Here is a 22,146-nt window from a genome sequence, read left to right as displayed (position 1 = left end):
GACTGCATAGCTTTTTTGTTGTTGTTGTTGTTGTTTTATTTAGGGGTCCTTTTAAAAACCGTACACTGGATAGCAGCCCTCTTCTCAAGGGAAGAGGAAGGGCAGTGTATGGGGCCCTGGCCTCCTCGCCCTGCTGCTGAACTCGCCCAGATGCTAAACTCTTGTGCCTTACCTGGCACTTAGTTCCCAGAGGCACTTGGTGTCCCAGAGGCCACACGCGTCTGCAGAGAGCCTCACGCGATGGCCCGCCTAGCTTTATACTCCTGGCTGGCTCCTCCCCCCTCCTTCCTTCCTGATTGAAAGGGGGCTGGCCTTCCCAGGTGAGTTTACTAAAGCTCAGGAAGGCAAATGGCTGCTGATGGGCGTGACCTACTCTGCAGGCTCCTGAATGGACTGCTTGGATTAGCCTAATGGGGCTCTTAATGGGTTGGGAATTGGCCCTTCCTAGGTCCTTTCCCTCCTAGTTCTGTTCTCTTAGGCTGGACTGTTTTTGTAACCTCAAGCTAGTTTTTATTTGGGTTTGTTTAATTATTTATTGCTCTCTAGATCCTGTGTCCCAATTTACTGACCTGTTTAGGTTATGTTCTAACTTAGATTAGGTTTAACCTGGGTTAAGTATAGGTTTAATTTAAACAAGTAGAAAACCTGCTTTCCACTTTATCCTCCTCCCTTCCTTCGATTAAGTGCTACCTTAGGTGCAGCTAACTTTCAACTTTGATTTAAATGCCTGACCCTTGGGCTCTTACTCACGAGTAGGACTCTGCTCTTACTCACGAGTAGGACTCTGCTCCTGCTCACGAGTAGCCCTATGTACCTCCCTTAGGTGCTAACTTTCAATTTTGATTTAAGGTTGCTTTAAAGGTAAGATTAAGGTTAGAAGACAGGGAGTTAGAAAGACAAAGCGTTAGAATGAGTACACTTACCTCCTCCTCCTGCTCCTCCTCCTCTCCTTCTCCAAAACTCAGAGGTCTCCTTGCCTTCTCCTCGCCCAGATGCTAAACTCTTGTGCCTTACCTGGCACTTAGTTCCCAGAGGCACTTGGTGTCCCAGAGGCCACACGCGTCTGCAGAGGGGAAGAGGGGAAGAGAGGGGATTGTGGGTATGTGGGTATCCCCACAATCTCCCTTTCTGTCCCTCCACTCCTGCATAATCCCCTGGGGGCTGGGGATAAGAACAGGCCCTCAGTTTGGCTGTACTTGTTGTAAGAGGCGACCAAACAGCCACCGGGTAGATGGGACTCATCAGCCTAGGAAGGCAGCTCATCTAAGAGAAGGAAACTCTGATCCCAAACCTCCACTGCCTTGTGGCTACATCCAGTTGTGGAAAAGGCTTCAGGAGTCAACCTCAAGGCAAAATCAGGAGCTGGAGTCCCTGAGGCAGTTCGTGGCTGAACACAGTCTCGCTCTGGCAACTCCTGCGACGCTGCTGGAACCAACTGTATTGGCTTCTGCCTTTCCATTGGACCATTCCAGCGATGTGGAGAGAGGGGATTTGCTGCAAGGGTAACAGCCTATCCTCCATACCTTCTTTACCCAGGCTTCGCGCACTGGAGAGGACACTCCAACTTCGCCATACGGCGTTGGCACAACACGGGAAGCAGCAGCTTTACCGGTTATAAGTCTTCGCTCAATTGGCGTAGAGCGTGACGCCAGGGGCTGCTTCCGATGGTGGGAGAGATCATTGCATCTCATTGGGCAGCTACTGCCCGCCTTAAGCTGGGCAGTCCCCAGTCAGTAAGGTGTTGCCTTGCCACTGTCCGTTAACCTTACGGGGTGCGTGGGGTTTAGGGTGAAAACCGACAAGCGGATCGACAACTCTGCACCATGCAACAGAAAACAGAAAACTCCTGCCCTAAAGCTGGACACCTGGAACGTAAGGACAATGACAACATAAAGTATTAGTAGCAAAATCCTGAGGGTTATATTGTACATTGGCAATAAGTTGTCCTTGGGCCACTGAACAATAACCATTCCTACCAAGGCTATTTTTTAGTACTGTACAGATGATGCCCTCTGCTGGAACACTCAACCTGAGCTGTCTCCAGGAATAATTGTACCCTGTGCATTTCCTGAATTCACCTTCGTAGAAGCTAGACCTGATCCTCACCAGACGCTCCAGCCTTCCCAGCATCAAGATCACACGCAGTTATCATGGTGCTGCCTGCGACACTGACCACTCCCTGGTGTGCAGCAGAGTGAAACTGCAAACAAAGCGACTGTATCACACGAAAAAGGAAGGAAGACCTTGCATTGATACCAGCAAGACCCGGGATCAGAGAAAAGTGGAGGAATTTGCACAAGCGCTTGAGGAATCTCTTCCAGGCCCGGCCGACGCAAACGCATCCAACAGATGGGAACATGTCAAGAATACCGTTTACAACACCGCCTTGTCCATATTCGGCAAGAAGACCAACAAGGCGGCAGACTGGTTTGAAGCACACTCTGAGGAGTTGACACCAGTCATTGAGGAAAAGAGGAGAGCTCAAGCAGCATACAAGGCCTGTCCCAGTGAGCGCAACCTGCAGGTCCTCCGAACTGCTCGCAGCAAAGTCCAACAGACTGCCAGGAGATGTGCTAACGACTACTGGCTCCAGCTCTGTTCCGAGATACAGATAGCAGCTGACACAGGCAACATCAAGGGGATGTATGACGGTATCAAACAGGCCCTAGGTCCAACACAGAGGAAAATTGCCCCTCTGAAGTCTGCCACAGGCGAGGTCATCCAGGATCGGACGCAGCAGATGGGAACGCTGGGTGCAGCACTACTCTGAGCTATATTCCAGAGAAAATGTAGTCACCGAAGAAGCACTGAACAACATTGAGTGCCTGCCTGTGCTGGAAGAGCTTGACAGTGAACCAACGCTAGAAGAACTTCACGTTGCCCTGGACTCCCTTGCCTTTGGCAAGGCACCTGGAAAAGACAGCATCCCTGCTGAAGTCCTAAAATGCTGCAAAGAGATCATCGTCACTGAGCTGCATGAAATCCTCTGTCTCTGCTGGAGAGAAGGTGGAGTACCTCAAGACATGAGGGATGCAAACATCATCACGCTGTACAAGAACAAAGGTGACAGGGGTGACTGCAACAACTACCGTGGCATCTCTCTCCTTAGCGTTGTAGGAAAGTTGTTTGCCCGAGTTGCACTAAAGAGGCTCCAGGTACTTGCAGAGAGCATCTATCCAGAATCGCAGTGTGGATTCCGAGCCAACAGGTCCACCACTGATATGGTATTCTCCCTTAGACAACTGCAGGAGAAATGCAGGGAACAACGACAGCCACTCTTTATAGCCTTCATAGATCTCACGAAGGCTTTTGACCTGGTCAGCAGAGACGGCCTCTTCAAGATTCTCCCCAAGATCGGATGTCCACCCAGGCTCCTCAGCATCATCAGATCTTTCCACAAGGACATGAAGGGCACTGTTGTCTTCGATGGCTCCACATCAGACCCTTTTGACATCCGAAGCGGAGTGAAGCAGGGCTGTGTTCTTGCGCCAACCTTGTTTGGGATTTTCTTTGCTGTCCTGCTGAAGCAGGCCTTTGGAACTGCAGCAGAAGGCATCTATCTCCGGACCAGATCAGACGGAAAGCTCTTCAACCTCTCCAGACTGAGAGCAAAATCCAAAGTCCAGCTGAAATGTCTGCGTGACTTCCTCTTTGCCGACGATGCAGCGGTCACTACCCACTCTGCCAAACATCTCCAGCAGCTCATGGATCGTTTTAGCAAGGCCTGCCAAGATTTTGGACTGACAATCAGCCTGAAGAAAACACAGGTCATGGTTCAGGATGTGGACTCACCTCCCTGCATTACAATCTCTGCGCATGAACTGGAGGTTGTCCATGACTTTGTGTACCTTGGCTCAACTATCTCCGACACTTTCTCTCGATACCGAGCTAAACAAACGCATCGGTAAAGCAGCTACCACGTTTTCCAGACTCACAAAGAGAGTCTGGTCCAACAAGAAGCTGACGGAACATACCAAGATCCAGGTCTACAGAGCTTGCGTCCTGAGTACACTTCTGTACTGCAGCGATTCATGGACTCTCCGCTCACAACAGGAGAGGAAACTGAACACTTTCCACATGCGCTGCCTCCGACGCATTCTCGGCATCACCTGGCAGGACAAAGTTCCAAACAACACAGTCCTGGAACGAGCTGGAATCCCTCGCATGTATGCACTGCTGAAACAGAGACGCCTGCGTTGGCTCGGTCATGTCGTGAGAATGGATGATGGCCGGATCCCAAAGGATCTCCTCTATGGAGAACCCGTGCAAGGAAAGCGCCCTACAGGTAGACCACAGCTGCGATACAAGGACATCTGCAAGAGGGATCTGAAGGCCTTAGGAGTGGACCTCAACAGCTGGGAAACCCTGGCCTCTGAGCGGCCCGCTTGGAGGCAGGCTGTGCAGCATGGCCTTTCCCAGTTTGAAGAGACACTTGGCCAACAGTCGGAGGCTAAGAGGCAAAGAAGGAAGGCCCATAGCCAGGGAGACAGACCAGGGACAGACTGCACTTGCTCTCGGTGTGGAAGGGATTGTCACTCCCGAATTGGCCTTTTCAGCCACACTAGACGATGTTCCAAAACCACCTTTCAGAGCGCGATACCAGAGTCTTTCGAGACTGAAGGTTGCCAACAACAGTATTTCTATAGGTTGGACATGGACAGTCACATCAGTCAATATTTCCCTTAGGCAAAATTTTGGTGGTAGCCCTGGATTTATTGTTCTAGCTAGAGGTGGTGCATTGAAAGTACAGAACAGCCAGTATCTCTGACAGAGCCACACCTTTAAAGAGGGCTGGTGTAATCCCAAGGCAAGAGGGGGCCTGACACCTCTTCTATGCTTCTGGCAGCACTGGGCTCCACCAGCAACCTGGGACTGCCAGCTGGATGGGACCTTCTCATTAGGAATACGGATGCAGGCGGCTCTCCTTCTCAGTGGGCCAGCAGGTACAACAACAGCAGTCAAGATTTCGGGTATCGTCATAAACATATATATGAAAACACAAAGCTACGGATCGAAATTGCAACCATTTCTAACTGCTCTTTGTCAATAAGTAATTGTAAATTCAGAAGTGGAGGATTTATGACACCCCTTGATTGCTGCACCACAGTCACGGCACAAGCCGAACTGGAAAATGTAAGGTCCTATTATGCGAGTTGGCCAGCTCTCTGGCTGCTCGAATCCAAAGCCAAGTATTTGCTTGAAGGTCAAGACACAGAGAAATACTCAAACCAACTCTGCCTGAAAGCAGAGCAATGTTGTGATCTCCGCAGCTGCCCTTTGAGAAAATGTTCATTCTGAAGCTCGGGATTGTCAAAGAAAGACCTGCAATTTCAGAAGTGTTGAATGATGACGCCTTGGCAGGTGTGAAATTGTAAGTCTCCTGGCTTAGAGACAGGTTTTGTAGCAACTGTGGCTTGCCACTGCAGGAATGGGGAAGACTAAATGTACCATTTCTTGTCTTCTGTAACTTCCAAAGTGCCGACAAGGGGGTTGTGCAGACCATTTTTTTTGAAAAATAAAAGCAATCAAAGTGACTTTTCTCTTGGCCTGTCTTGGCACAGCAGGCAATCCTGCGTCAACCACATTCGGACTGTGGTTGGGATAGTGTGGTGTAATGGTTAGAGCAGGGGTCGGCAACCTTAAACACGCAAAGAGCCATTTGGACCCATTTTCCGGAAAAAACAAAACCTTGGGAGCCACAAAACCCTTTTGACATCTAAAATGAAGATAACACTGCATATATAGTTTGCACTCCCCTCTTATAGGTCCCAGTTATATAATACACTCCCCTCTTAGAGGTCCCACTAAAAATCAGGTCCAGATCCACAGTTGGAGAACAAGAGTTTTAGATTGTGCACAGGTGAACTGCTTGTGAAGGATACTGTCATTCTTTACAGTCATTTACTTCTGTACTTCTGTAAATGCCTTTCCACACAATACTACCTCTGAACAAGACCACTTAGTACTACTTAACACTGTTCACAAAAGTGCTCCTGAACAAACAAGCTAAGAGTTCAAAACTGCATAAAATAAAAGGCATACTAACAGTGATTACTTCACAACCATGAAATATGCTTTGGTGCTACATATACAGTATGTAACATACAGTATACAAACATATACAGAATACCATCTGGTGCAGGGGTCTCCAAACCCCTTTCAAGTTTCCAAGTGAAGGAAATGGAGCAGTGAGAATGTGAGTGAGTGAGTGGGGGGGGTGCTGAGTGGGGAGTTTGAAGGCTGTAATCCTGTGCACACTTTCCTGGGAGCAAGCACAGTGGGACTTACTTCTGAGGAGACACGCACAGGATTGTGCTCTGAGCTTGGGAGGAGGATAGAGCAGCTGCACTCAATTGCTTGCTTTTGCCTTGGCTCCCTGGGGTCAGGGTTGCTTGTGGGAAGGGGGTCATCAGGGTGTTCAATGCGACTTACTTCTGAGGAGACACGCACAGGATTGTGCCCTGAGCTTGGGAGGAGGATAGAGCAGCTGCACTCAATTGCTTGCTTTTGCCTTGGCTCCCTGGGGTCAATGGTGTTCAATGGGACTTACTTCTGAGGAGACACGCACAGGCTTGGGCTGCGGCTCCGGCAGGAGGGAACGTGCGGCGGCGGGGGCGGGGGAGCTGCTCCGCCAGCCGTTTGCACCCTCTCCTATGGGGCGCAGCCGCAGCCCGTATGCTCGGGCTGGTGAGCGGCGGCTGCGTCGCAGGAGGGGCGAGCCCCTCCCCTGGGATGGGTTGGCCCCGCACAGAGCCGCAGGCGAAGGCTCAAAGAGCTGCTTGCGGCTCCAGAATGGCAGGTTGCCGACCCCAGGGTTAGAGTGTTGTACTAAGCTTGAGGAGTTCTTAATTCAAGTCAGGCCCAATTCTATCCAACTTCCCAGTGCCAATGCAGCTGCAATGCAGGCCCAAGATAGAGGAACAGTCCCTTACCTTGAGGAAGCTTTTCTCGTGACTGTCCCCCACACTGCAGCATGCAGCGCGCACTTTGTTGGCACAGCTGTATCAGTGCTGGAAAGTTGACTGGGATTGGCTGACTTGCTGACTTAACAAAGTTACAGCGTGTCCTGTCTCAGCGGCGTATCTAGAGGAGGTGCCTAGCACAAGTTTTTCAGGGAGCCTTGCTGCAGTGTGCAAGTGGCCCCTCCCCTCCCCCTTCAGAGCATTTCAGGTGGTGGGTGCAAAACGGAGGCCGAACCTCCATTTTGCACCCACTGCACAGAATGACTCCGAAGGGGAGGGGGAGGCACCACTTGCGCGCCATGGTGAGGCTCCCTGCAAAATTCAGTGCTTTGTACCTCCTCTAGCTACGCCATTGCCCTGTCTTTTAGCCTAGCCTACCTCACAGGTTTGCTGTGATGACAAATTGCAGGGGGCGGGGTGGGAGAATGCTATATGTCACCCTGGAGGAAGGATATTCCATTTCATAAAAATGAAATAAAAATGAAATGATTTGTTTCCTTGCTCCTTGGAAAACGACAGTTTGTCCCTTAATACACATGGGGGATGTGCACTGTACAGACTGAGATGGCCCAAATACTTTTAAAGAGACCCTCCCAAGGGAAAAAAGACCCTCCTAGCCCCCTTCAGCTGCGGTATATCTTTTATGCGCATGCCCACAAAGGGTGATAAAATGGCACGCTTGCAGGCGGGACGTGCCAATGGCAGGATCCCCATGATGCCCCACGTGGGGCCAAGACCTACATGCATTATGATATGTATAGGGTGTATATGAAACATACATGAATTTCCTTTTTAGACTTAGGTCCCATCCCCCAGTTATCCCATCATGTATATGCAAATATTCCAAAATCTGAAAAAAACACTGAAACCCAAATGCTGAAATCCAAGCATTTCAGATAAGGGATACTCATCCTGTATTCAGTCAAAGTTGTGTATGTGTGCAGCAGTGGCGTAGCTAGAGGGGGGCAAAGCACTTAGTTTTGCAGGGAGCCCCACTGTGGCGTGCAAGCAGCCCCTCCCCCCTTTCGGAGACATTCCTGGAGATGGAAGCGAACGCCTCACTTTGTTGCCACTCACCGGAAATGATTCCGAAAGGGAGAGTCTGCTTGCTTGCCACGGTGAGGTTCCCTGTAAAACTTAGGCTGCAACCGTAACCACACTTTCCTGACAGTAAGCCCCTTTGAACAAAATAGGACTTACTTCTGAGTAGACCTGGTTAGGATTTTGCCCTTAGTGCTTTATACCCCATCTATCTACCACTGGTGCACAACTCCCACTCATCTTAATGAGGCTCTTGCAGGAGAACTTCCTGGTGGATTGAGTCATTTGTGCTCAGGGCAAGCACTTCCTTCAATGATATCTGGGACACAAGTAGCATGACAGTGGACAAGCAGGAATGACCTGCTGAGTTCTATACACAGTTCAGAGATAAGCTTGCTAAGGTCTAATTTTAAAGGAACATTTCATTTTCTTTCTGTAGTTCTGGACAGGTAAATGCAATCAATCCCTTTATCAGTTGCATAGTTGGCTAATGGCTTAGAAATAAGGAAAGGCTTAAATGGGATTGTAGTGTTGTAACTAACTTACTGACAAGTACTTGTCCTTGCCTTGCGACATATGATTGACAGAAAGCAGACCACAATAATTCCCAGCCCCTTTGCATTTTCCCCCCCAAGTTATCTTGGCTGTGTATAAATGCAGCATAACTGAGCCGAAGTGCACCAGCAAGCTCAGAGCCGACTTGAAGGTCCTCAAGACTGGTAAGAGGAATACCTTGTACTCTTCAAAATTTTCATAAAGTGGATGTACCTTAAAAGTGCAGGTGGGAAGTTAAAAGTGCCCGGATTTTTTTTCTGTGTCTTTCAGTTCCATTGGTGGAAGATCCTTTCTAAGCATTGCAAATGGATGCCAGAAAGTCTTATGCCTCTCTAGTGCAAGGGGTTAACTCTTTTGACTTCACTGGAGAGTTCCAGCCCGGTGAGCTTCTGCTCACAGGAGACAAAGCTTTTGCAGTGCTTGTGAGTTCCAAAGGGCAAGTCCTCATTGCGGCATCCCAGTATGGGAAGGGCCGGATGGTGGTTGTCCCACACGAAGACATCCTGAAAACTCCCCAGTTCTTGCCGTTTGTTAAGAATGCTGTGCAGTGGCTCAAGCCCTCCGTGTCCGCACTGGTGGGTGTCCACGCAAGCTTGGACCCCCTCGCTCAAATGCTTCTCAGTGGTGGCCTGAAAGTGCAGCCAGATGCCACCCTTGGCTCTTCCCTCGGGGTATATTGCACGGAGGCCTATGATGACACACCCGCTGATGAACTTGTGCAGTTTGTCAAGAGAGGCGGGGGGCTGCTCATCGCAGGGCAGGCCTGGTACTGGGCCGGTCAGCACGGCATGGAGAAAGTGCTGCTTGAGTTTCCTGGAAACAAGGTGACGAGTGTGGCTGGTGTGTACTTCACTGGCAACGTGGGAGAAAAGGAGAGCGTCCCAGTGTCCAAAGAGATGCCAAGAATTCCACTCATCACTCAGTAAGTGTCTCTCGTCTCTTTTTCTTTGTGGGAGGAGGAATCATCTTGTCTATCTCAGTGGTGTAGCGAGAGGCCGTCGCACCCAGGGCACTGATGTTGTTACGTCATGATGTTGCATGACATCAACATCACTTCCAAGTTCTCCTCACCCCAGGAGCCATGGTGTGGCGGCCTTGCGATCCAGCCATGTGATCCTGGTGCCCTTCTCTGGATTACCTCCTTGTGTTTCGGCAGCCTCACGGTCTGGCTGCTGCCCCTTTCCTCCTCCTTTTGAAGTTCAACAAGAGCCTCCACTTGCTTGACTGTTCCGTTGCACCTCCCTTCGGGTGGCGCCCAGGTCATGTACCATGCCTTAGATATGCCAGTGGTCTATATCTAGTCTAGGATTTGAAAACCCTTTTAGTTTAAGAAAACAGCAAAGGCACTTATAAATGCACTCATGTATCAAAATGCATGGAAATAGCTCTGTTAAGGTGCCTGCCTTAACTTCCATTGGATATGCAGTAAGCAGTAAACACATGAATGACTGTGCACCTACACTTTCCCCAGATCTTTCAGCCTTAATCTTGTTGGGATAGTGCCTATGGAGGCAGAACAGATGAAGGGAAACAAAGTTGACAGATGGAAGATATAGAAAAGGGTGCTAGACAGTGGGTAGACGGACATAGGAGCAATGTCTATATCACCTGAGGTGACACACAAGTCAGCAAGCAAAAGGAAGAGGTAAGGCCCACATTTGTGAACACATTTGTATAAGACTGCCTTTGGCAATATGTTGGCTCCATTTAAAATGTACTCATATAGCAGCCTTCTGGATCAGGAGGACCTCTGTCTAATCCAGGCCCCGTTTCCAGACAGCTCCCCAAAACTTTGACCCTCTTGGAAGCTGGTGGAAAAGAGAGACAGAGCTGGGTTTTATCCATGTACTGGTGACAGCTAACTCCAAATCCCCAGATGACCTCCCCCAGTGCCTTCATGTACATGTCAAACAGCATGAGGAACTAGGATATATCCCTGTGGCGCCCCGAAACTCAACAGCCAGGGTATGCAAAAGATATCCCCCGGCTTCACCATCTGGGTCCAATCTGCCAAGGAGGAGTAGAACCATTGCAAAACTCTGCCTGTAAACCTCAGCTCAGCAACATGAGTTATATTCAGACATTATAAAACAGTCCCTAATCACGGGGAGAATCTCTCCCTACAAACATTCAGACACTGTCAACTTGGTGGGCAGGGAAGTAAGGTACAGAACACAGCAAGTAGGGCTTTCTAGACACTGTGAAAATGTTTCACACCTCTTTGAGGTCCATCTAGCCTGCCAAGGACAATAATATGCTGGTTTTCAATAGGCATTTTCCAAGCATAAGAATTAATCTTGGGATTTTTTTCAGGCATGGATTAGACATTCAGAGTGATTTAAAGGCTCTTCTGAATGGAGTGACCAGATTCACTTTTCAAGGTGGTGTCCCATCTTCACTACTAATCCATGGAACTTTGGCATTTCCAGTTGGCATCAATGACTCTCAGCAGTCATTTGTTGCAGCTGCTTACTATGGCAGAGGGCGCATCATCGTCACCTCTCACGAAATCCTGCTTCTCATACCATCCATGAAAACTTTCATTCTCAATGCTGTCCGCTGGCTCAGTTCTAGAAAGGGAGGGAAGATTGGGATTGGAGATGACCTCCAGGAGCTTTTCTTCATCTTAGATCAGGAACGGATCCCATGTGAGCTGACAAATCTTAAAGATGGCCTTAGCGTATATTGTTGCAAATCCTATAGTGATGGAGAGGTCGAAAAAATCCATGAGTTTGTCTCTGAAGGAGGCGGTCTCCTGATTGGGGGACAAGCCTGGTCATGGAAAGGGAAAAGTCCTGGTTTGAATGTGATTGCTGAGTACCCAGGAAACAAGATCCTTAACAAGTTTGGAATTGAAATCCTTGGAAAAGACCTTGACTTATCCAATCAAAGCTACCCAGCTGGACAGGCCAGGGACGTTGCTTCGAGTTATCACTTCCGGAGAACACTCTTCCAATTCCAGCAACATATTCAGAACAAGCAAGCTTTGAAGGCACCATATTCCTCTTGGGTTAAGAAGCTGGGGCAAGATTCTGCTGAATTCATGAAGATTCCATCGGCCAACTCCCCTCCTTTCTCCTCTGTCCAGGAAGAACTGATGCAACTTATCCAGCTGGCTGGGATTCCTGAAGTTAGTGCCAGCAAGCCCATCAAATCCAATTCCGATGAAGCCTTTATACTCGCTTTGGCTGTGGAGTGCTACAACAACCTCCCAGAATTCCAAAAGCTAGTGCCCAGCCTGAATCAAAATCTGGCAACAGATTACCCTATATCCCCACCTCAGACTATTCAGATAAATGGAAGGAATGATGGTAAGACTTTTATTGCACTTGTTTTCAGTGTGGCTGACTGGCTTTGCAGATCTCAACCAGGTAGGCTTGCTAGCTGTGTATTTGCTGTGAGCCGGGAACAAAAATCCTAACCTTACTTTACATTTGCGTTTAACTGCCTCTTAATAGTTAAATTCAATAGAGAAGCCACTTTCACAGAGATTTTCATTGTCACTGGAAAGGATAAACCACATTTTTTCGGAGTCGGCCCAACCCACCCTCCTATCAAGAAAACCCGCAACATTTCAGTCATGATTCATTGGGCATTTTTATGCAAGCCAAGCTGTTATTTTAGATAACTTCCACCTATAATAGAGGTGGATTAAAAGTTCTGTCTGACCTCTGTTGTAAAGACGGCTAATGTATACAAAGACCTCTGAACAGGTGAAATATGGACTTTTACATGCTGGCGTGCTCAGGCCTTTTCGACACTGGAACAGTGTTCCTGTGTTGTGAAATGACTGCCAACGATGGGTGCAGCACTTCCTCAGCAGCCATTTTGCCTGTGCTGCCACAAAAGGTGGTGGCGCCACAGCCTCATCACCAGAGCCCTCCAAGCCTGCAAGAGCTGGCAGTGGGGGAGAGTGGAACTTGGGGCACTGGGGCTGTGTGTTGTGGGCAGATGGTGGGCTGGTATCAGAGGAGCCTTCTCCACTGATATCTTGACCACTGTTTTGCCCTTGACATGCTCCCCCAGGTCTGCTCAGACTTGCACCAGCAAAATAGCTGGTGTAGATCTGAGGAGGCCATGTGGGCACAGGGTAGGGTCAGTAAAGAGATGTTTACTTACCTCTCCACCCCCGCAATGAAGCCTGTACTGTTGTGACCGCACCTGGAGGTCTAGTTAGATTCTAACATTTAGTTAGAATTGGGGCCAAAATGAAGCTTAGAGTACAATTCTGACTACCATTGATCATTTGCATTTTGATTGTGGGATTATGATATAGCCTGGCTATGTGAGCCACCTTGAATAAAGTCAGAGGAGTAATCTGATGACCAGAAAGGCAGTACTATAAATACCATTATTATTGTCAGGGGTTGGGCCCTTGTTCGACCCCTGCCTTACCTGGCTGCAGGCCAGGGGCAGAACTGCCTTGCCATAGAGCCACCACCACCTCCCCAGCTGACCAGGTAAGACGTAGGGCAGCTGGGTGGGAGAGACCCTCCCCCCAGGGCTCACCTGACCTGAGCAGTGAGCAGGGCCAAGTCACCATTAACCACCAAAGGGGAGGGAAGCAGGCCAGGGTCAGGCCCCTTTAAGCCTAGAGAGGGAGGAAGGGGAGGAGCCGAGGGTGTGGCTGGGGAGGATAAAAGCAGGGAGGCCTGTGATGACAGGCAGTTCTGGAGAGGGAAGGCAGGATGCTGGAGCCCCTGCCTGAAGACCAAGGGCCTCAGGTCCTGCCTCCAGGGAGGAGCACGAGGGTATCGTGAACGCCCTCCCCCTGGCTTGGTCTGAGGCTTCCCCTGCAACGAACCCCAGGGAGGTGGACATCCCACCCAGGGGTCCCATAAGACCATCCAGCCAACCAACCCTCGGCACCCCACCAGATGATGCCCTGAGACCCCCCCTTTTCGGGGCACCCCTCACATTATTATTATTATTATTATTATTATTATTATTATTATTATTATTATTATTATTATTATTGGACAGTGGTGTAGCTAGAGGGGGAGGCAAAGCACTAAGTTTTGCAGGACGTCTCCCTGCGGTGTGCAAGCAGCCCCTCCCCCTCCCCTTTGGAGCCATTCTGGGAGAACCAAAACGGATGGGAACATCTGGCTCTGAAGGGGAGGGGAGGGGAGGGGCTGCTTGCAAGCTCTTCTGAGACTCTTTGCAAAACTTTGTGCTTTGCCTCCCCCTCTAGCTATGCCACTACTATTGGGAACGTTCCTCCTTGACGTTATTGGAGCTTCACTTTGCCATCTGACTAGGATTTTTTGGCCATGTGTTCCGGATCTTCCTTTACAATCAGTTTGAGCTGTTTAAAATTTGCATAAATCTGGATATGTTGAAACGGACAAGAGCCAGATATACTCTTTGGGAAAGATGGAGAGTCAAACTGAACTACAAGAAAGCATCGCAATACTAATTATGCAGCAATCTTATGGACACCTACCTGGGTATAAATGCACTGAGTAAATGTGCACAGGATTGGGCTGTACAACTGCAGCATAGGTATCATTTGTGAGAAATGGCGATGCTAAACAATCATAGAAACTTACTCTCTTCCATTGCTAAAGAGATATTGCAAGGATTTTTTGCAAGTAATATGGCCCAATCCTATCAGGACCTTCTGCAAGGATGGAACTTGCATTCCATTAGTAGATGTCCAGGCTGCTGGTTCTGCTGCCACAGCAAGAGTGTGCGGGCCAGGGCTGTCAACCTAAATGGCTTGTATCCCACGGCATGCGTCAGTCGAGTGACCAGCCTCTCCAGACCAGGTAGGTCAATGGAGGGAGTGTTCTAGGGAGGTTTGTGGGAGGCAGGCATTGGGACCAGTTGGGGGCATGCTGAGTTTGGGGGCAGGTATCCGCATCAGCAGGGCCTCCAATATTCTATGCCCCCATCCCAGCCTCGAGATGCCCCTCCCAGACCCACTCAGATATATACTAGTCAAAGGACTGGCACAGATCTGAGTAGACTGATTGGAGACCACGATGCAGCACAGTAGGGAAGTAAATAATTATTTTCCTCCTCCATGTCATGGCCCTTGTCAAGTATGCAGTAGAGGTCATGCTAGTGCTACTGCACACTATGGACTTGCTGAGGGTAGGATTGGGTAGCAAAATCACATTTGAAGTCTGCCTCCCAGAGGCATGAAAATCAGAAATGGAACTAAACAGAATGGACTGTTTAATTTATACCACACATTCTTTGACTTATAGACAATTATTTTCAACTTGAGGGTAGAGCCTCCATTTGCCTGAAGATAACATCCACAAGGCCGCCAGTTCGAGGCCACCGGCACCGTGCGACCTTGAAGCAGCTGACAAGCTGAAGCTGAGCTAGTGGGAGGATGGAGGCCAGAATGTGAAGCCAGATCGGAATGAAACACCTGAATGTAGTGGGTCTTGAAAGAAAGAACCTTCTTTCAATTGTAAAAATCCCTATTTAATAAGGGAATTAAATAAGCCTGCCTATGTAAACCGCCTTGAATAAAGTCTTGAATAAAAACCAAGAAAGGCGGTATATAAATACCTGTACTATTATTATTATTATTATTATTATTATTATTATTATTATTATTATTATTACTACAGGAAGTGAAGCCTGGAGAAGCACAGGCCTCTATGTTCCCCCAGGGAAAACGGCCGTCTTGTCGTTTCCGCCCACTGCCGTCAGTGGAAACCTGCAGGTACAAATTTACCTACGATAATGTCGGTTGGATTACAGACAATAACTTTTTTCCCATTTTAAAATATTGTGATCAGCTTACCTATGTCCACGCCAGTGACTTTCAGCCTTTTTCATTTCACAGCACACTGACATGGCGCTAAAATTTTCAGGGCACACCATCGGTTTTTTGGCAATTGACAAGGCATGCCGCATTGCCAGTGGGGTGCTCACATCTCCCAACTAATAAATGCAGCAGACCTGTGGACCATTCACAGCATGACACAGTGGTTGAAAATTGCTGGTCTACACTGGTATTGCTTTCTTCCCACACTTACACTAAGTAAGATTCCCCATTGTTTCGTAGTGGTGGCTACTTTTAATCCATACTGTCCTGCAGTTACACTGTTCCCCAGGGAACATGGGCAAATCATCCACTGCAAGGAGACCTACCAGGACCTACACCCTAAGAAGATGTACACTTTTTCACAATAAAAATGAAGTACCATGATTGGGGGTTCTGAAAACAGAATTGCCATTCATTGCCATTTGCTCCATTTTTTTTTCAGTGACACACTTGCTTCAGATTCAGGCTCAGTGCACATGCCTAGCCTCAAATCAGGTCAACAGTCCCTCTATACCTCTCCTTCTGCTACTATAAATCTTTCTAGTAGAGCCCCAGACCCATTGCTCTGTGGATGTCCGTGCCTTTTAGATCAATGCATATTAGAAAATTATCAGGTTGAAGAGTTCTGACTCCAATCCTCAAAAATCAACCCCATAATCTCCTCCAACTCTGAGGCCTGGGGAAGAAGGCATCACACAAAATTAATTCAGTGTGCTTGAATACAACATATGTGTACAGAAAATGTCAGCAGGAATTCTGATGCTTGAAGTTCTTGAAAGTACACAGCTTCTGATTGGTTCCAGAAAATCCCACAGGATCTGGATACTGAACAAAGATACAGAGATACAATAAAATAATCTAGGGGTAAGGTGTTTCCCTTTCCGCTTCCCAAACTTGGGTGTGATTCGCCATGGGTCCACACTCTGGTGTCCTATGCCCTGAGCTTTAGGAGACCAGGCAGCCCTAAACCAACCTCATGGGGTTGTTCTGAGCATAAAATATGGCAACCCTGCACACTGCCCTGAATTCCTTGAATGAAAACTGGGTAAACATGTGACCATTATGGAAGTTCTTCAGATCGTCCACACCACTATACAACCAATGCTAATTTGACTCTAGCATTAAATTAGAGGCATGGATCTAGGATTTGATTTTCTCCTTCAGGTTTCAGCATAAAATCCTCCTGGCATGTCAGAAGGTTATATCAGATCGTGTAATGCTCAACAGTCTGCTTCTTTTGTAGTGAATTTCTGTATGGTAGCATCAGGCTTCCTTTTTCCAGGTTCAAATTGGTTGCCATTCAGATGATCTCAGTAATGCTGAAGAACTGAAACGTGCTCCAGTAGTAATAAGACGGTTTGAAGTTAAGAGTCAGAAGATGGAAGTCTCCAGCTTATGGGGTGGTCTGCTATATATCATCGTGCCAGAGAAGTCTTCCATGGGCCACATCTCTGTTACCATAGAAGGGGCAGTCCAAGCTCCTTATTTCAAGCATGGTAAGAAGGGAAGAGAAAAGAAAGAAAACATTATTTTGGAACAGTTGTCAAAGTTTGTTTGAATGCACTGTACAGGGTTTGGCAAACTGGGAGAAACTCAGCTGAACCCAGCAGACATTCACAGTCTGTTATGCTATATGCCCTAGGCCTGTAGAGAATTTACAGGCTGGATAGAGTAAGGCCCTGATGTCTTGGCCTGCATACAGTGTAGCATCATGGGAGTGGCTGATGCAATACCTTGTCACCCAATGTGTCACCAGATGGTGAGTCACAGTATCACCAGACTGTAGCCCGCCTCTGATTGGCCAGTGCCAGTATATACTGCAGCCTGTGCAAGCTGCTGTGTGGGAGATGGTATGTGAAGTGTCTGCGGCAAGCTATGTCGGTGTGGATCGTGATCAGAGTGTCGAGAAAGAGAGCTATCTGTGCTGTTGCTTGCTAAACTGCCTATCAACTGTAAATATTGTACATACTGCAAGTAAAGGACATCTGGTGGTGGAGAACTGCCTCGTGTCTCCTTATTTCCCGGGAGTAATTGCCTGACCTTGCGTCTAGGAAGCTACGGTGTCAGCTGCATACTGCAACACAGTCTGATTCTGCCACTTGGTTTTCCTGCCCCCTCCCCATTCTGGAAGTGACTTCAGGTTTGAGGACACAGCTTCTTCGGGGCATGTAGGGGCCTGCGGAGGCCTATGAAGTGGGTCACCAAACTGACATGACCCAGAAGAGGCTGTGGGGGGCTCCCAAAAAGGCACTCCAATTCTACAAGGAGCATCATGTTGCAGCCCAGCACATGGGTTTGCAACTCACTGAACATTGGGTCGTGACCCCCAGTTTGAGAAACAATGCCCTAGGAGATTGAAGCATGGACTGAACAAACTCTAATTAACCCCATGCAACTCGGATGATCAGTGATTTCAAAATGGCTGCTGCCCTCAGACAGCCTGCTTTGGTTCATACAGCAGTGTATACCTTTGCTACTGGTGTCTGATCTGCCTGCTAACATCAGGTGTTTGAAAAGGATCACAGCAACAATCTATCTGTTGATGGTAGGAATCAAGTAGGGCAGATCAGGGCAGGAGAAGCCCCACATTTGTATTGGTAGCAGATTCAGGACTCCAGACCCAAATGGGCCTGATGGCTTTTATTGTTGCCATCCAAATAATCTCTGTTGCCTTCTTTCTTTATTAGATGCAAATACTGTTAATGGTGCATTCTGTACTTTCTGTAGGCAGTGTTTATTCAGCTCTTCCATTTTCCTATTGCATTTTTATGAATTAAAAATTAACATTCTTATTGGTAACCACGTCAAGATTTTAAAGAAGGGGATGCAGGCAAAATGTTTCAAAATAAATGTGTAAAATGAATATTTTTACTACTGCCACAGGTGAAACCAGCCCTTCCGCATGGCAGAATACCATCCGCCACTACCCGGCTCACTGGGCTGAACTGGAAACGGAGAACATGATCCTGACGGTGCCTGCAGATGACGTGCGCAAAATAGACAACCCACAGATTCTCCTCTCCATCTGGGACAAGATGATGAGAGCAGTAGCCAAGCTAGCATCGGTCCCTGCTGTTTTCCCCAGGCCAGAGAGAATTGTGGCAGATGTCCAAATATCAGCTGGCAAGTATTTATTATTATTATTATTATTATTATTAATTTATACCCTGCCTTTTTGCCCAACGGGCACACAAGGCGGCTTACAAACACTTTAAAAAATACAACATTAAAAACAATTTACAATAACTAGAAAATCTAACTAACAAACAAACCCAGTGGATTTTCATATAAAAAGCAAGAAGCAAGAACGCCAGCCAGCCTGTCAACAATTAAAAGTACTAACGAGTCCACCTGTATGTGGGTGAAAATGGTAACACTGATGTCTTGTGTAACATCACGGTGTTGAACAAAGCATTAGCTAAGTTAACATTTTTCAACTGGTGGTACACATACCACTGGGGGTATGCAAAGTGCTGTCCAGTGGTATCTGTGGCACCCCAGACCCCCGCCAACCAGAAGTGAGATAGATACCACAATGCTACAGACGCTGGTAAGAGGTTCCGCTTGGTGGGCAGAGCTGCAGCACATGGTCTTCATGTGCTTGAAAAAGCCCTCCCATCCGCCCTGAGCCTCTTACTGGTGTCTTCTGTGTTGCTGCTTCCCAACTTGCAAGTAACTGGTGACGATGATGGTACTTCTCTGGCAGGCGGGCCATTGGAAGTGGTACATCTGGGGACAAAGGCCAGAAAATGCAGGCTTAAGTTCTCTAAAAACATCCCAAGAATAATTACTATGATCAAATGGGATGTACACGCATGTTTCGGATTTAAATCTCAAGTTGCTAGAACTCAACATGTTGGATTTTCCTCCCTTCTCTGTCGTTGTCTTTCACTAAGATCCCAATCCTATCCTTGGCCGGTCCATAGCATGCAGCCTGCATCAGCTTGGCCTCCGCTGCACGCTGTGGACAGGAGGAGACCGTGCCACAGCTGAGAGTCAAAGAATTGTTTACTTACCTACTCCATTGTGCCATGGTCTCCATAACAAATGAACAGCCCTGTGGAAGATGGGCCTTCACTGAGTATATACTATAGTTGCATCATGTTTCCATCTCAATTGGTTGAGCGGAAAAGGAACTCACTGGACTTATCACTGCTTCTAAAGACTGGCTCTCCAAGACTTTGCATTTAAGTCCAACCTGGTTCTGCAATTTCAGGGTCTGCGTGCTTGCGGAGGAATCAAACTCTTTCCATCATTGTCCACCCAGGGACGATTCCTTGGGCTTCCATGTGGCAGTATGTGCCTGATTGATGTCTCTACCTCCCCACTGTCACCCTCTCTAGGTTGGATGCATTCTGGATATCCCATCATGCTTCATTTGGATTCAGTGCATGAGATGATAGATGTGCAGTCCATACATGACAACGGCCTCTGGGGCCCCATTCATGAGTTGGGTCACAACCAGCAGCGGAGCGGATGGGATTTCCCACCCCATACCACAGAAGCCACCTGTAATCTCTGGTCTGTCTATGTGAATGAGACTGAGTTGAACATCCCGAGAGAAAGAGCCCATGAGGAGCTTTCTCTGGAGCGCAGAAAAAAGAGGATTGAGGAATATATTCGAAATGGAGCTCAGCTGAAGGATTTTGAGACGTTCACTGCACTGGAACCTTATTTGCAGGTAAAACGCAACAGAAAGCATGATAACCCTCCAATTCTTAGCACGTTTACCCAGAAGTGCAATTGGGGTGCAATGGCCCAATCCCATTCTCTTCCTCTGCCAGAGAAACATGAGTTTCGCCGGCATGCATTATTGCAAAAGGGCCATAAAGTACATTATGACAGTGTGTATTCTAGCAGCACGGACAGGAAGGCCAGAGCCTTCCTGTTGGTGCCGGTTTGTGTAAGGACGCCTGCCATAGCAGGTAAGTCTAGCTCGGGGGGGGGGCAAGGACAAGGGAAGAGTGGGGAGGAATGCAATGGGCCGGGGGGGGGCTGTGACAGGATGGGTGAATAAGGTCCATGATGGGGGCAAAATCAGTAGTTCAAGCGCACATATTCCATCCTCCCAGGGGAGATATCCTATCCCCATTCCCAGGCCTGATCCATCAACTTATGGATCAACTCAGATTCGTGTCAAAGATATTCCAAAAACTACACAGGGCAGCATGTGTTATTGAGTTAAAGATGAGCTTCACGCAATTTACAAGTAAGGTATTGTAGGCAAAAAAGGATATACTTGTGGAAACAGCATAACTGCTCCAAAAACCACAGCCTAGAAAAGCATAGAGGAAGATGACGTGCTCAGTCATTGGGGTGACATTCTGAAAGTGCTTAAGGCAATGTTTCTCAAACTGTGGGTCAGGACCCACTAGGTGGGTCACAAGCCCATTTCCGGTGGGTCCCCATTCATTCCAATATTTTATCTGTAATATATTAGACTTGTAATATATTATCTGTAATATATTGATGCCAGATGTATGTGACTGCATCTAGGGAAATGTTACAGACCTGTACCTTTAACAGACTACTTTGTATATGCTTTTAACAGTGATGGTCAATGGGACTTACACCTGGGTAAGTATGGGTAGGATTGAAGCCTAGGATTGTTAAAAATTCTCCTGTTTGATGATGTCACTTCTGGGCATGTCATTACTTCTGGTGGGTCCTGACAGATTCTCATTCTAAAAAGTGGGTCCCAGTGCTTAATGTGTGAGAACCACTGACCTAAGGCATAGCTCCAGTGTAGATGTAACTAGATTAACAGTCACCCTCCCCTTTCTGGGAAATCCTGGGAAATGTAGTTCTGGGAGGAGAGGTGAAACATCACCTTCAGTGAAGTCTCAGCATCTTACCAAACTACAATTCTAGAATTCTTAGGTGGGAGTTCTTAAGTGGGAACCTATTGCAACTGAAGTGGTATAAAATGGATATGTTTGCAGTATGCATTTTCCCTAAGAGAAGCTCTGAATAAATATTATCTTACTTTCAGCTTCAAGAGGCATTTGGGTGGGAGCCCTACATGCGGATTTTTGCCGAGTACCAACACATGACCCAAATCCCAGATGACAATGAATCCAAGATGAATCTGTGGACAGAAAAGTTCTCTCAGCAAGTGAAGAAAAACTTGGCTCCTTTCTTTAAAGCTTGGGGGTGGCCTATTAAGAACGAGCTTTCTCAGAAGTTGGCCAGGTCCTTTCCCACCTGGGCAGATAATCCAATGAAGCAATATGAGCAGCAGTGAAATTACAGGTTGGCTGTGAGTCACAAAATCATGTTTGCTGGCATTCAAATAACTAGTCATTACATAGCAGAACCTTGAATGATTTGAGTTTTATGATTTCACTATTACTTTTTGAAAGTAAAGGCCGGTCACTATATTAGAGTCTAATCTGAAATGGTCTCCTTATCCATTTGGCATCACAGTCACATACCCTTCAGGAATCAAGAAAAGCATATGGAAGAAACAGTTAAGTTCCACTGACTGGCTTCAAATATTGGCCTTTACTGTATTTCTTATGGATGGCTATATTTTGCTTGTCTTTTGTGCTATAAGCACTAAGTACTCACAGTGCTGAACAAGTATATGCCTTTTTTAAAACACCTTTATTCTTTCTCTTCTGGGACTTATAATGTACTTCTGAACCATAATAAAGGTGCTCATGCTGAGTCAGTTGTGTATTGGTCTGTTTGCCTATATACAGTACACCCTTTATGTTGCTACACTTGTGGTGAATATTGGCACTTCCTATTCATGATATCTGAACAATTCCTTATATCTGCACCGGCTGGATGACT

At 47.5% G+C, this 22,146-nt stretch overlaps 1 protein-coding gene across 1 annotated transcript; it reads left to right on the top strand.

The window, feature by feature from the left end:
• Nucleotides 1-8,863: 8,863 nt before the first annotated feature.
• LOC136656103 (TRPM8 channel-associated factor homolog) lies at nucleotides 8,864-21,592 on the top strand. Its single transcript, XM_066632944.1, has 7 exons — nucleotides 8,864-9,480; nucleotides 10,872-11,869; nucleotides 15,149-15,243; nucleotides 16,631-16,844; nucleotides 18,232-18,471; nucleotides 19,692-20,029; nucleotides 21,341-21,592. The coding sequence occupies exons 1-7, from the start codon at nucleotides 8,864-8,866 to the stop codon at nucleotides 21,590-21,592; spliced, it is 2,754 nt and encodes a 917-aa protein (XP_066489041.1).
• Nucleotides 21,593-22,146: the final 554 nt, after the last annotated feature.

Source organism: Tiliqua scincoides, chromosome 6, assembly GCF_035046505.1.
Source record: "Tiliqua scincoides isolate rTilSci1 chromosome 6, rTilSci1.hap2, whole genome shotgun sequence".
NCBI classification, from domain to species: domain Eukaryota; kingdom Metazoa; phylum Chordata; class Lepidosauria; order Squamata; family Scincidae; genus Tiliqua; species Tiliqua scincoides.
Note: the sequence above shows the minus strand (reverse complement) of the source record. Positions and strands in the feature narration are given on the sequence as shown.